General features: G+C 35.0%; 1 protein-coding gene across 4 annotated transcripts; it reads right to left on the reverse strand.

Moving 5' to 3' along the window:
* Positions 1-3,748: 3,748 nt before the first annotated feature.
* On the reverse strand, positions 3,749-14,628 carry LOC132312310 (uncharacterized protein At4g26450). Of its 4 annotated transcripts, none has more exons than XM_059810634.1 (5): positions 14,169-14,628; positions 11,866-13,973; positions 10,473-10,662; positions 10,137-10,191; positions 3,749-4,011 (listed from the first exon to the last, which is right to left on the reverse strand). In XM_059810634.1, exons 2-5 carry the CDS (start codon positions 13,776-13,778, stop codon positions 3,959-3,961), a joined length of 2,211 nt encoding a protein of 736 aa, XP_059666617.1. In that variant the 5' UTR covers positions 13,779-13,973; positions 14,169-14,628; the 3' UTR covers positions 3,749-3,958. The 4 variants fall into 4 exon arrangements, with proteins under 4 accessions (XP_059666617.1, XP_059666619.1, XP_059666616.1 ...); XM_059810636.1 differs by having other exon boundaries at positions 11,866-12,031; positions 12,128-14,628; XM_059810633.1 differs by having other exon boundaries at positions 11,866-14,628.
* Positions 14,629-15,349: the final 721 nt, after the last annotated feature.

The raw sequence follows: 15,349 nt of genomic DNA on the forward strand, positions 1-15,349 counted from the left end.
ATCATTATTAATAATGAGTAATTAATTAGTTACTGATACCATGTTAACACTAAAATGTTTCCCCCACTTCGAAGAAGTATCGTACATAATCAATAATGATGGCACCATCAAGTAAAATCTATTGTAGTGGATATTCGAATTGACAGGAGTGTTATGTCATTAGTGTACTCACCCAATAATAATATCTTATTTTAAAAAAAGTTGACTTATTTATTCATAAAATTACTGATAATAACAAGATAATATGTTATATTTTAACGAATTGATACACTTTTGACGTAACCCATGTGTAACACTAAATATCTACTCATACTCCATGGAATGGAACTCAGGTGGTGCCCATCATTGATTAGGCATCAAACCTCTCTGGTTTAAGAGAAAATTTTAATTTCCATACTACATGGCATTACGCGGTGCACTAAAGATGACCAGCACCAATCCAAGTAATTGGTGGTAGAGGTGCATAAAAAATCGATGGAAGCTATATGTTAGACTGGATCAAACCATGTCGATTGGTTTGGTTTAATTTGATTTTTTTTTTTTTTTTTTTTTAGCAGTTTGATCCGTTTTCTATTCTAATGTGTTATCGTCCTCTTTCTATTCTAATGTGTTATTGGAATTAAATTTTGAATTTGTTTTTTTTTTTTCCACTTATTATGAAACAAATTGAGTATTATATATGTATATGTTTACATATAAGTCCTACTATTCATACCGACTAACGTGGACTCCACACACTCTTGTGCGTATCACCCCTAGTGTGAAAAGTACCTTTTTTTTTTTTTTTTTTTGGCCATATAATATCCGTGTGAGAGTAATGGTCCTGAGTTGTTTTGTCATTTGACTCAACCCAACAGAAGAAGGTTACGGAAAATGTTTGGGGGTGAGAAAACACCACATGGTAATTTGGTAAATGCCATCACCAATTAACCAAATGTACGAAAACCCATTTTCACCCAAAACAATATCTTATGTTTGCCTCCCAAATATCTATTCCTTTTCTACTTTTACCCATCAAATCCTACCCATTTTACATTCAATTTGCTTTTTAAAAAATCAATAGGATAATCATAATTATTATTGATTTTTTATTATTATTTTTTCACATTTTTTGGCCGACATAATCTTTTGGCTCCAATTACATTTCTTTTAAAATGATTGTTTTAATTACCACCTCTCAAGTTTCAAGCAATTTTTTTTTTTTTTTTTTTTTTGATATATATATATATATATATATCCATAAAATTTTACTATTGCCATGCTAAAATTAATTCCACTATTACCCTCAGGGACAGATCTATGTACAAGTCAGTGGGCGCAATTGCCCTCACTGAATTTTTTTTACTTTTAGTAATATACCCTATTATTTTATTTATTTTGATATATATATTTATAAAATTACACAACCGTCCCTATTAAAAGTACTAAAAAATTATACCGTAGCTCCCTCTCACACAATTTCCTGACTCTGTACCTGATTACCCCCTGCCATAATTTTGTGTATCTACCTCTTACTCGATTATTTAACTGAAAAATTGAAAAATGAGAACCTACTATTAAGCTACAACCTTTGGTTATAGCCGCACTCAAATTCGTACCCATACCTACATGCTTATCGGTACCAACCTCTGGCATGACTTCAATGGACCCAAAGAAAAAAAAAGTGAAAAATTTAGTAACAATTACAATGATGATGTTGACCACAAAGACTCAATGAGATACACGTGAAATGAATTGGGGAAAAGGAGATGCATACATGAAATGTTGTGTGTGTGAGTGAGTGTGTGTCATGGGGCCATGGGCATTACAATTCTAATTAGCAAATGGGATACAATAAGAACCATTCTGCGGACGCGACACATGCACCAACACGTCGCTCTCATTTTGCTTGCTTAAACGTAATCCGCAGTAGTTTCTATGTAAAACTTCAAACCACGCATTCGGCAGCCGACAATGACATCCAACTGTAACTACCAAAAATCACAAACACTCTCTCTCTATATATATATACATATACATAGACACATATACAAAGCATTGCTCACTCTGAAGTCTCATGGTCACAAAAAAAAAAGGCACAAAATGTTCAAATTTTGCTATGTAAGGCAAAATACAGAGGTCGACAAGGCGATCGCTATCGGACCCCAATGAGCTTGGCTCACCTGTATTCTGAGTGTAAAACTAAAAGCCACAACCTAATGTTGGTCCATCCATGCTGCCATGCATGATTATACTAAATAGGCAAGACTTGCAGCAACCAATGGCCCTCGTGGGACATCGAGCAAGCTGTTCGAATGCGACTACGAGGAAATGCAACCATGAGATTGAGGTTCGAATGCGACTAGGAGGAAATCCAACCACGACCGAAATGTTCCGATGTTGATAGACTCTGAAGGAGACAGAGGTTGATGAGAATGGCTATCGTAGGGTAATCCATCAATGTATAACAGAACAAAGTTTTTTGGCACCCAAATTATTAGCCATACGTTTTTAGACATTTTCAAAGCCAATTTTCACAATTGGTGCACAATTTAAGGGCTATTTTAAATTCTATGATATAACACAATTTTTGAAAAATTACTGAAAACTAAAACACTAGTAACTGAACACAAGTAAAATTACAATATAGCAAGTATTACTACATACAATTAAAATTTTGACCGTGTACAGCCATCAGTTTTATCTGCAAATCATTGTTATCTCAAGCCCAGTTTCATCTACACATCATTGTCTTGTATCTAAAGCCTAGTTAGTAATTTCCATAAGCATTTTATTTCTTTAATGCTCCAATTTAAAGGAAGTTAAAAAAAAATGAATGAAACATTCTAGAGAAAGAGATTGTAGATTTCCGTCTTTTTGTTTGGTTGAATGGAAGAGAAAAGAATGAGGTAATACCTTACTTTGTTACAAGACAAGAGAATTGAGGATATTAATTTATAAGAAAAGTTTTGTAATTTAAATTTTTTTATGAAAGCATTGTCTCATTGTCTATATTTGGAGGAATAAAAATTTGTGAAGGAATGAGAAGGACTTATCCTCTACCAAATCAAGAAAATTTATTTCTTCCCTCCTACCAAACAGAGCATAAATGTAGAAAACAAGCTGTTTGGCTCGATAGAAATTCCAACTACTCACTTATAAAACATCCCGCCCTATCTCATTGTTACCCACTCCTAAAAACACGTCACCCTAGTTGCTTGTTATAAATGTGAATCAACATCCTCCTCCCTAGTCGAAGGGTTAGAATGCATTACAATCAATGCTCCCTATTCTTCTACAATTTCTAGAATCCTCATTTCTCTACAACACTCCATACATCCTTATTATTTATACTCTTTTATATTATTAAAATGAAAATATACAAGGCATTAGAGAAGTCAAATAATGTATGTGGGGATAACTATATATATTCTACGTTTATAACTACTTATATTCCCACCATGTTATACTATGACCTTGAGATGCCTATTTGAGAACCTTCTGAGAGTGAAAAAAAGAAGCAGCAGTATATTCATAACCATTACCAAATAGTTGCTCTCATCACCCATTCTTTAATGCATTTCTTCAAACAGCATGTCTTCATAAATTTTCATCATTTTACATGATCTTCTGTTGTCATTTCTTCCCAAATATACATGTTTGGTAAGGGCAGACAGGAAGGAAAGGAATTATTTAACCACTGCAGAATACTTCCTCCAGTCAACTTACTTGACGTATTTCTCATATAACAATTAGACGCAGAGGAGGCTAAAGAGGAAAGAGAATTCAAATTATTTAAACTCCTATAAAGGAAGGAAGGGCACTTATAACATAATCCACCACAAGTGAAATCAAACTAAAAACATTTAAAAATACAAAAAAGATAAAACAGAGTTACACTAGCACAGAGCTAATGACTGGAACTAAACATCATATCCACCTTACAGATTTGAGCAATGGCTGGATAAACAAAGGGTGTTCAAAAAGGCTTGTCATATTCCTGCGATGGCTGCTCCCATACCCGCAAAAAGCCTACAACAGAGAATCAAAAAGCATTTAGCCTAGAGAAAAAGAAGATGGACAAAGACTTCAACAAAATTTTAATCACCAACTGAACAAACTCATTTATTGGTTTACATCAAGCAACTACACCTAAGTGGACAGTATAGAGAAAGGTCAAAATTACTTGATAGTTATGCTTGCATAATCTAACAATTGGAAAGATGCACAACCCTAAACTACATTACAAATGCAATATCAATTCGCCATAAAAAAATTAGCTTGTGCCAAGTGACCTCAACCTCAACCTCCATACATCATAATCAATCGCATAGTATTTATGGTAACTAATGTTCCCCTTGAAGATATTTTATGGTTTCTCTACCCAGAGTTTAAATCTCCTTCCGTTTATTAAATGGTTACTTTTTACTCTTTTCAAATCACAAAACAACAAATCATTTGCTGCTAACAATCATAATTCACAATATCTTACCATACATCATTAGATACAGGTGTTATATATTAAGGAGGTAAATCAATAAGCATCTCTTACATGTCCGATATCAACAATATCTTACGATAAAAAAATGCACACTTTGATTGTTTTTGGCCTTCCAAAAAAATCATTTAAGGTACATTAAGATTAAAAAGAGCATTTAATTTTTGCTTTCTTTTGCAGATTCAACAAAGCAACATATTTTTCTATATTAGTGGGAGCCAGTTATAATACTTTGTGTTTTTCTGAAGGAACATGCGAATTTGTCATTATTGGGGAAAATTGAAGAACTTATAATTTAATAACTTAAAATCTAAATGATATATCGGCAGAACTTTAAATCCATACTTCTTCTCCCCCCACCAATCCCCACTCCCCCTCTCATTCATTTTTCAAGATAATCACCGGAAACATCAAAGTTTAAACTTCAAACAGAATACTGTCTGCTTCTTATTCAACAGAATGGAATGTCATATTCCAAAAATATAATTTATCCAATACCCTAACCTTCACTGTTTGATATCAATACATTAATGGTTGAGTTTGATGCTTTGTTTGTCATGTTCGTTAGCATTCGTTGGTTACTATTTTGTAATCTTACAATTTATAGTCAGAATTAAAATGTATCTCACAATATACAAGAAACTAAGACACAAGATATGAAAAATATAGAAATCAATCATAATAAATAACATTTTTTGTCAGTTTATCAGTAAAAGGGAAAAATATGAAAATAAGAATCTTAAATGTCTTCTTGAATATGATTCGATGTTGAAAAGCAGATTGGAAAGGGCATGCAGTACAAAACTTAATCTAAGTGTGGTATGGTGAGAATATATTCCAATAGATCTTTCTATTAGAAGTTAAAATCTGATAAACCAGTCTTGAATATATTATGTAAGGCTAGTTTTGTTCCTTATAAAGAGAAAAGGATTGATCGATCCTTATCTCATAATTTTAGATAATTTAATCATTTGAGGGAAAAAGTATAATATCTCATACTTCTCAGCTAGGAAGCACATACACTCCACTTAGGGGTGCCGTGACAGTGTCGGACACGGCACAGACACGTGTTGGCCACGGCTAGAAGTGTCCTAAAATTCGAATATTTTATTTTCTGGTTGGATACGACTGAGACACGGCATGGACACGACAAGGACACGTTTTGGAAACTTCCAGGACACGAGGCTTACCATGTTCCATCAATAGCACCTAACCTATGCCGATTTTGGCGGAACGTGCTCCACCCCGGTGAACTAATGCAGAAATGTAATGCAATCTAAAATATAAAATGAACTAATTCGAAAAATAATATAAAATTTAAAATAACAAACATTTAATTCTAAACTCCAAAGTAGTACTTTTATTCACAATTATGTGGATAAAATAAATAAATATGATTGTTTTTCTATATATAATAAATTATTATATTATTATTTTCTGATGTATGCATGACGTATCTGTGTCCTATGATTTGTTGTATCGCTGTATCCGTTTCGTGTCGTACCTGTGTCCCATGTCCGTATCCGTGCTTACAAGCTTCTTAGTCTCCTGATGTTAGGTGGACAGTGTCCATTCAAATGATTTTCCCCAAAGTTGTATATATTCTACTAGGCTAGTAGGCTTGAATTAATTCTTTTTGTAATTGCTCCAGAAAAGGAAGATAAGAGAAGAAATAAGAAAACTTTTTCTCAATAGTACGCAATAATGGAAGTGATGTTCTTGTTTTCTTAGTTTTGAAGTTTTAGAACCCCACAACTAGTCCAGATAACCTCTTAATTCATATTTCACAACCCCAACACTTTGCTTACTTTGATTACTCAACCTAGCACCAAAAATAAACCCAACAAATACCTAATCATCATTAATTAGTTACCATTCAAAGTGCTGGAGAAAGCCCCAAAAACCTTTCTCATTTATATTCCCAAAACTCTAGTCAACAAAGCCCTAATCAATCCTAACCCTTCCCTATACCTTTTGGCCTTCAATCTAGCACCTAAAACAACAAAACAATTCTGAATTTCTAACAACCAAACGCCCTTAAAAATAGCCAATTCCAGCCCCTTAAGATATATATGTGCATTATCAGAATCTTCCATTTCCACATAGCATCAAATGAGTCACTGCCACAAAGTCCAAATCCTCTCTCAAATCAAATAACATGCAATGAGTAAAAGGAAGATCACATGTTACCAATGTTTCAATTAGTAAGATTGCCTGTTAGTTGTTGATGATGTGAACCACCAAAGAATTTAAAGAGAAACAATGAGGAGATTTAGTCACGAAAGAGAATGAAGGAGTGGTGCAAGGGCTGGAGAAGAGAAGTAACGGCGAAGCTGATTGGAGTAGACATTCGGAAAGTATTGACTACCGGCACTGGCAGAGCTGATCAGAAAAGCGTGGGGTAGGTGGCAGCTGAGAAATCGCTAGAAATTGGAAAAACCCTAGGAAGTGAGATTATATTTATGTCAGAGTTTTAGACATTCAATCCAGGCAAAGAAATCCTAAAAGGGAAAAAAAATAATAATAAAAAAATAAAAAATAACTATCACCAACTCATAAAAAGGAACAAATATAATGCATTCTTATATTATATACATATATCTATGACATATGTATATATATACACAATTTTCATCAAAGAAGCATACTTATAATCTTTAAGGTATATATATAAATATAAACACATGTACTTGTTAGATTTTATGTTTTCTTTGAATCCGCTACGAGGAGCTCTCTATTATGCCTATTGATCCAGTAACGTTATTATTATTATTGTTTTTTTTTTTTCCTTCTTGTCCAAACTCCGAATTGCATTATATAAAAGGAAAAACATTATGTGATTGATTCGGCTATTGTGGATTTTCTCACATATGAGGTGAGGGCCCCACCACAAATGATATATCCTGCACCCGTTATGTGGGAGAGTCAGTTGATCCACTCCATTTGAATAGATGACTCGGACAATGAAATGTCATCTTTTACTTTAAATATTTTAGATATCCAATCCAACCAATGAAGACCTAAAAGGAAAAAATTGAAAGAAACCTATCACCACAATTCATAAAAGGAACAAAAGATAATGCATACTTATCTTTTTTATAAATATAGATATATATGTAAAAATACACACTTCTCATCAAATGAAACATTACTTATAATCTTTCTGATATATAAATAAATATAAACAAATGTGTATAAACATCATAACCAGGATCTTCTAAGGTCTAGTGTGGACCAATACATTAAAATTGACAATGCAACATCCCCACAACAGCTTTAAATTGACAACGGAACAACTACAGAAATGTTTACAGATAAGTATGCATACCCGCCCCTAACCCGTTCAAAGAATTACCATACCCTTCTCATTAGGGGGGGAGGGCAAATTGCCACCCATACTCGGGGCTAATAGGAGCGTCCATGAACATCCTAAATCATTAAGTGAACCACATTTCAGATCATTTGAGTTGGAGGACCAACCAATTAGGTAATGATGTTCAATGATAAAATTGTATGTGGTTATCTTATTTACCTTTCCAGTTCTTTCCCATGATTTAACATACTAACATTGTTCAAATCAATCAATTACAACAAATCAAGTCTTCTCCAAGAATTCATTTCAGATAAATCAAGTTTGAATAATGTTTATCTATATCAATTCATTACTGTTAGTGAACCCTGATTATAGCTTGAATTTATAAGGAAAACCATAAACCAACTGGTTCAAATTAGACTTGTAAAAAATAAAACGCAACTGTACTACAAACATAATGACAATAGAGGAGGCCATAATTTTATTTCTGAGTAATTTCCATTTTGGAACGCATGCTTTAAAACATGGTACACTTCTACTCATGTTTTAAAGGAAAAAAGGAAGGAGTGGGGAGAGGAACCATTTCTGCTATGAAACAACCATTTTAGGAAAACTATTTAAGCCATAACACATTAATTGTTCAGCTTATATAGGAAACACTACATTTTTGCTTAACTAATTTAAATATTACAACGTATGAGAAGTTTAAAAGGAAAAAAAAAAAAAAATTATGCATTTCAAATATAATGAGCCTCATTAAAATCTTATAACAGGAAAATTAGTGAATTATTCTCATACTTAGAATACCTCACACATATTTCAACTATGTGATCTATATAAGACTCTTTCCTATTGTAGCACATTCTAGAGTTGTAGCATACCACATTATTGTTCCCATTCTCATAGAGATCCATGTTTTAGTTATCATAGGACACATCCCAAAAAAGATAACGACATTGTTGATAACTAATAAAAGCAGTTTCGCATTCTTAATGCCCGTCTTTGATGAGTTAGTGTGGAAAGTATTTTCTTGATACATCTATTAGGAGTGGCATTTGGGTGGGTCTAACACGAGCAACCCGAGTCCCGCCCGAGAATTTTACGGAAGTGGGCAAGGTACTCGAGACCATGGGACTGGGACCGGGTTTACATTTTAGATCCCAAATTTATTTGGAAGGGATGTGGACAAATGTTTTACTAACCCGAGCAACCCGAAGAACTCAAAATACAAGAAAAGTTTATGATTTTTATATTTTTAAGGCTATACGTTATTTATGTAAAATAAAATTATTTATATAATAGGGCATTAACCCAACTTTAACACACTTGCTTTAAAAATATTAAAGTAAAAAATTATAATAGTTGAATTTTTTTGTTAAAGAAACAAAATAATAAATAATATAAGATATTGAGTCCTTTCCACATTCTAGTAGGAAGGAATATTATTAAGTCTCAAAAGTTTAAATCACTCAAAGTTCATGTCACATGATAAGAGTGATTTTATTTCATATCAAGTGTATATACTTTTAACAAAAAAAAAAAAAAAAAATTATTGTTTATTTATTAGTAGGTTTATTAAAATTTGGGACGACCCGAAGAACCCGAAAACCCATGAAACCTGTATGGTATGGCGTGGGTTGAGATGCAATGGGTTTCTCAAGACTTGGGCTTGGCATGGGCTAACCCCTCGGCCGGCCAAGTTCCACCCCTAACATCTATGTGTACGAAAATGTGACTACTTCCTGAATGTTGTTTGATCACGTTCAAGCTAAGCTTAGCACATTTCACAGGCCACAAGATATTATTGGACTATGGAGGAAGAAAACGTTTTCAAAAAGTATAACCATAAAAAATTAAATTAATTGTATTCTAATCAAATACGATTTTTGCACCCAAAAAAAACATTGTAATATTCTTCATTTTGAATTTGAAGTGTAAACCACGGTTAAAAATGCATGAAAACTTCAAAAGGAAAGAAACTAATTTAGCCAATAGTCAACTTAACTAGTAAGGCATCTTGGCAATAATACCAAATGCTTGGTTCGAGTCTCCAAAGGAGCTCGAAAACCATCTTCACCTCCTACCCCTGCTCACCCTCCAAAAACTATGTTAAGCTGACAGGATATAAATAGATACGTAAGAGGTTATGCAACATCTTTTGACCAATAAAGATATTCCACCTATGTATACACTTAGCATTGAGGACTATATTGACACTTAATCTAATGCATATAATGCGTTGATTCACATGTTAACCAGCCGCCCAAGCATCACCTAAGTCAAATCAACCACAAACTGTAGATTTAAAGAAAACAATAATACCATTAAATTAAATTTCTGGCATACTTATTGGTATTTCTCCAAGGGACATATAGATTGATTCATCATCACCAAGAATTCCCTGAAATAATCAGAACAAAAGTTAGTTATTCATCAGTTTTAAGAAAGGCAAACAAGAAATGCATAGAAAACTTAGTCATATAAGAAGATCAGTAAGTTAAAAAAACATAAAAGCGTCAAATGCACAAAGATAGATACTAAGATCACTGAATAGGAATATGCAGTTAATAAATCTATAGAACACACATTAATCAAACCAAATGACCACTAAGCCACCAAGTGAGCACATTGAAAGGATTCCTGTTAAACAAATAACCAAATTTCAGCAGTATATGGTGGTACCTCTCCATTATGCAGGGCCATCTCATTATGCAGAGAATTAATGTCGGGTGGTACAGAGGGACAATTTGAGATATCAGTTCCAAGCAACTCCGAGATCATAAGCCCATAACCATCCTGAGCATCAGCAATATCACTGGTATTCTGTGTATGGTTAGGAAAGCTCTCCAGATCTGTAAATACGGGTTCTGCCCTGCATAATTGAACAATTCTCATTTTAGGAGAGAACTTCCAGGTAGGAATGAAAAAATATAATTTACAGAAATGATCAGATGCAGTCAGCACCTAAGGAAGAGCTTAAGGACAAAAACCTACGTAGCACAGACGTAGACGTTATACAACACGACGACGCAGATACAATATGGCACGTCGACACTCGAGACGTAAAATCCTAGAAAAAGTATGATATGGACACAGTATCGACATGGCAATATATAAATATAATATTTTTATTTATATACATCTATTGAATATAGACAATTATCGAATTTTTATTATCCTCTAATTTCTATAATGAGAACTAATAAAGATTTTTATTTTTTACATATCATTACTAATGTACCCATTATATATATATATATATATTCAGATTTATCCTCTTGTCCTAAATTACCAAGTGTCCATTCCATGCTTCTCTAGTGATGGTCATGCGTTTAATGTCAATTTCTTTAACAGAAATAAAGGTCGGACACTTTTGGGTGTGTTCATCGTGGTTCCTTCTAAAATGTATTTGTGCTACATAAGGCTTGTGTCAAAAGTGTCTGAAATGTGTTAGCTGAGTGGAGAAAATGAAATTCTTTTTGAATTACCGTGGGTGATTGTCTAGGAGAGTTCACAAAGTGTCGGTGTGTTAAAAGTGTCCACGACACCTTCATAGAAGTTTCCATACTTCTTAGAGAAGGAAAAAACTAATTAAACTTGAAATAATAGTCTCAACAAGCGACTATTGCTTGTAAGCAAATGATTTTTAAATGAACAAATTAATATGGAAAGCATATTAATGAAGTGCACTTCCTCTCCAAAGTATTAATGGGGTGTGTCAGCCAAGTGTCAAAAATAAATTATATTTTTGAATTAAGGAGATGTCCGTGAGTTGCTGGATACATGCTTAAGAGTAACCGTACAGTGTTGATGTCTAACAAATATCCGTCACAAACATGACACCTTCATAGAACTGTTTACACTTCCAAGAAAGAACAGAACTAACTAAACTAGAAATGATAGTCTCAACAGACTACCATTGTTTGTAAGCATATGAATGTTAAACAGATAAATAACATGGAAAACATATTAATGAGATAACCTACTTTCTCTCTGAATTATTTGAGAGAGAGAGTAAGCATATGAATGTTAAACAGATAAATAACATGGAAAGCATATTAATGAGATAACCTACTTTCTCTCTGAATTATTTGAGGCCTTGTGTTCATGTACTGAGTCATTTTCCAAATCAATCACCTCAACCTCTTTTCCAGCAGCTCCACGTCTACCGTATTTATCAGATGAATTGCTGTTACTTATGGACAAATCAATATCAACTGGTGCTGCTTCTTTTTTGATTTCTGGAATAGATGGAAAAATAAGAAGTGGATCAGCATCATGATTCTCATTCATATCAGAAGTTTCCATAAGATTAAGGTCACAGATCTTGAATGAACCCGGAAAAAGCTGCTTCTCTTCTGCAAACTCAATGCACGGTTCAGCGCCACATGCGGGAAACAGAGAAATATCCATTGACCTCTCTTGATCGGCAGCCAATATCACTTTCTCATGGGGTGAAGTCCTTCCCTGTTCTGAAGTCGCCTGCTTTTCCCTCAAGTTAGAGAGGTGTGAGTTCTCATCAGTCTGAGTAACTTTTGAGGGGACCCATTCTCTAGGTTTCTTGGTTCCCTCCCTGCCATCGCTGTGTTGTCCTGCTCGTTTCTCACCTCTCTCCATAACCACAGAGCTGGACCGTCCAAACCCAGGCAGCCCTTCACTTGTTTCTTGTTCAACCATGAAAGGTCTCTCTGGGAAAGATCTGGACCTTGTGCATCTTCCTTGCTCAATAGTGTAAGCAGAACCCAGTTCTCCTGCATCCTCCATAGATGTGAAAGACACCGCTTTTAACATGTCCGAGTCGAGGCAGTTTGGACTTATAATTTTTTTTGATTGCACATCACCTGACGAGCCATCAATAGAAACATCTTCAATGGGGATTCCAGATCCTCCAGGAAGTTTAATGTCAGAATCCTTTTCAGTACTAGGAACTGAATCAACTTTTAAACCTTTAAGTGCCAATGAAGATCTGGTTTTTGTGGGCACTTTGGCAAATCTGCAGAGGCTTAGTAAATTATTGCCATTTTTGCTCCCTTGATCACCCTCGGCTGTACAATGCTGGACAGGTAGGTTCTCCGTGGCACCGTGTTGCTTGCTTTCATCATTACAAGTGTCATCTTTCACCTCACCGGTCCCCGCATCCATGATTTCCAAATCATCAGGCCTCTTGGCAAGTTCTATATCGTTCTCAGGTGGGATATCTTTCCCAGTACTAGAAGAACTTGCCTTTGAAGCCACATCATCTGGTACACAATATTTCTCTGATGCGGACTCTAAATCACCAGCACCATCACTTTGAGGTGCTAACTCACTTGAACGGGATTTCTGCACTACAGTACCAGCGTCTTTACCATATTGTCGCTCTTCTTGGTATACAGAAAAAGAGTCATCATCGCCCTCCATATCTGGAGAAGCCCTAGCTTTATCCGACCATGACCCACTCCTTCCAATTTCTTGACTCCAGTCCGAACCATAATTTTTAAAGGATCCCATTCTTCTCTTTCCTCTCATATAATTCCTCGACCCTGGCGAATTATAGTCATCAGGAAACCTTCTCCTACCAGACCCTGCATTGGGAACAACATTTCCCAAACGAGCAAGAACCGAGGTTCGGCCCTCTGGAGGAAGTTGGTTCTCCCCTTCTTGTGGCCTAAAACCTTGAAAATCTCCTGCCTGGTTCTTCAAACTACCATTCTGCCATTTCCCGGGGAGTACGTTTGGTGGCAGTAGCCCCTTGGATACCAAATACTCAGTCGCTAATCGACCGGCTTCCACAAAAATATCTCCTCTCTGTGGTGGATTCTGCGGCTGCTGAAATGGTTTTGGCTGGCCACGCCCAAAACCTCGATTATAGCTGCGATACTCTGAATTATACATCCCATGACCTCTAACTGAACCTTCGGATGAAATCCTAGAGGCGGCAGTTACACCACCCATTCCAAAGGAATTAGACCTATATCCATTTCCAGGACTACGATGCCTCGCATGCATGTTTCAATAGAATTTAAACAATGTACTGAAGAAGATGAAAACCCAAGAGATGGAACTACGCAGTACCAAACAACCACCTTAATTTCAAACTCCTACCACTCAAGATCAGCTCCCCACAATAAGCAACTTGCTCTTTCACAAAATAACCCAAAATTTTCAATCAAAGTTCGCCACAGAAATTACAATCCACAGGACCTGTGCATTATATTATTATAATTATTATTAAGCTGAAATCAGCAGTGAAATCTTCAACATAAACCCTAAATCGACGGTTCTTTAGGTCAAATCAAGTCCAAACACAAGACAAGTCTCAAAAAGACTGAAAAAATCAAGGTTTTGTGATACAGATTTGGGGATCTTGTAATCAAAATCAGAACTACGAACAGTTACCTTCAACTGATGCTTCTCGATTTCCAAGCTGATGTTTTAGGGTTCCAGATCCAGAAGAACTGCACCTCCCTTTAATCAACACCACAAAACACCCTCACCTCCATTTCACAACATACATACATAGATATATAAATGGATATATAATCAAAGGTTTTGATCAATCTTTTGCAATCATCGTCTGGTCCAAAAGTGGATTGATTAGGTCCGATGATTTCCAATCCAAGATACGATCAGCATCTATGCGTACATGATGCGTATATGTGTGTGAGAGATCAGGAGATAAAGATTTTGCTTTTCTGGTGAAGAAATTCGTAAAATTGTTTTAGGGTTTTGATTTTGCTTTTTTCCTTTTTCTCTTTTGCAGCAGAAAGATGCGATGAGTCTCCACCTTTAGCCCTCAGATGATACGAGTCTCTGTCTCTCTCTCCTCTCTCTCTTCTCTATCTATGGTCCCCATTTCAGAAAGTAGCAGTAGATGGGAGACATACAACGACAAACTCTAAAAAAATTAATAAAAATAAAAAATCATGAGTTTACACGTCAATGCGTTAGCTATGCCATGTTTACTTGCGGTAGGGCACTCACGCCCTCCTGCTGCTTTGGGAGTAATCTATAATTATTAAACAAAAATGTTTTAGAATCCGAATAATTAATTATCACCGTCTCTCTTCTATTGTATTTAGGTTAAGTGTAAAAAATTCTCCTATACTATTGATATAGTGCCTATCAATTTCTGTGTAATAAAAAATCCCACTATACTATCAATTTGGTGCAAATAGGTCCTTAATAGTGTAAAATGACGATAATACCCTCACTTCAGTTGAATAAATTAATAATTATAAATACAGGCCATGTAAAATGACCCTTTTGTCCAAATTTGTATAAAATGGAATTTGTTTGGCAGAAGGATAATATAAACCTCAAATTATATAAAATTGGGATAACCTAAACTTGAATATAATTAGATCTAAAACCAAACATGCCATTTCATATTTTAAAATATAAATACATTTGTTATATGTGTGTGTGTGCGCGCGCGCGCGCCATATATCATTAGGGCAAATCTATAGGTTTTAGGGCAAATCATTTCAGCCTCCGCCTCCATGGCTATTCTCGTTCTCAACTCTAAACTTGCCCCTCTCTCTATCTCTCTGCAACTGCAAACTACAAGAATGAGAAGT

Source organism: Cornus florida, unplaced genomic scaffold (assembly GCF_030987335.1).
Source record: "Cornus florida cultivar Cherokee Brave unplaced genomic scaffold, ASM3098733v1 CherokeeBrave_3.0.0_Hap2_Chr06, whole genome shotgun sequence".
Classification (NCBI taxonomy): Eukaryota; Viridiplantae; Streptophyta; class Magnoliopsida; order Cornales; family Cornaceae; genus Cornus; species Cornus florida.

Coding starts and splice junctions, on each gene's coding strand:
- LOC132312310 (XM_059810634.1), bottom strand. CDS start 13,778: ATGCATGCGAGGCATCGTAGTCCTGGAAATGGATATAGGTCTAATTCC. Junction 10,663..11,865: donor TCAAATAATTCAGAGAGAAA/GTAGGTTATCTC, acceptor TCAATTATGCAG/GGCAGAACCCGTATTTACAG. Junction 10,192..10,472: donor TGGCCCTGCATAATGGAGAG/GTACCACCATAT, acceptor TGATTATTTCAG/GGAATTCTTGGTGATGATGA.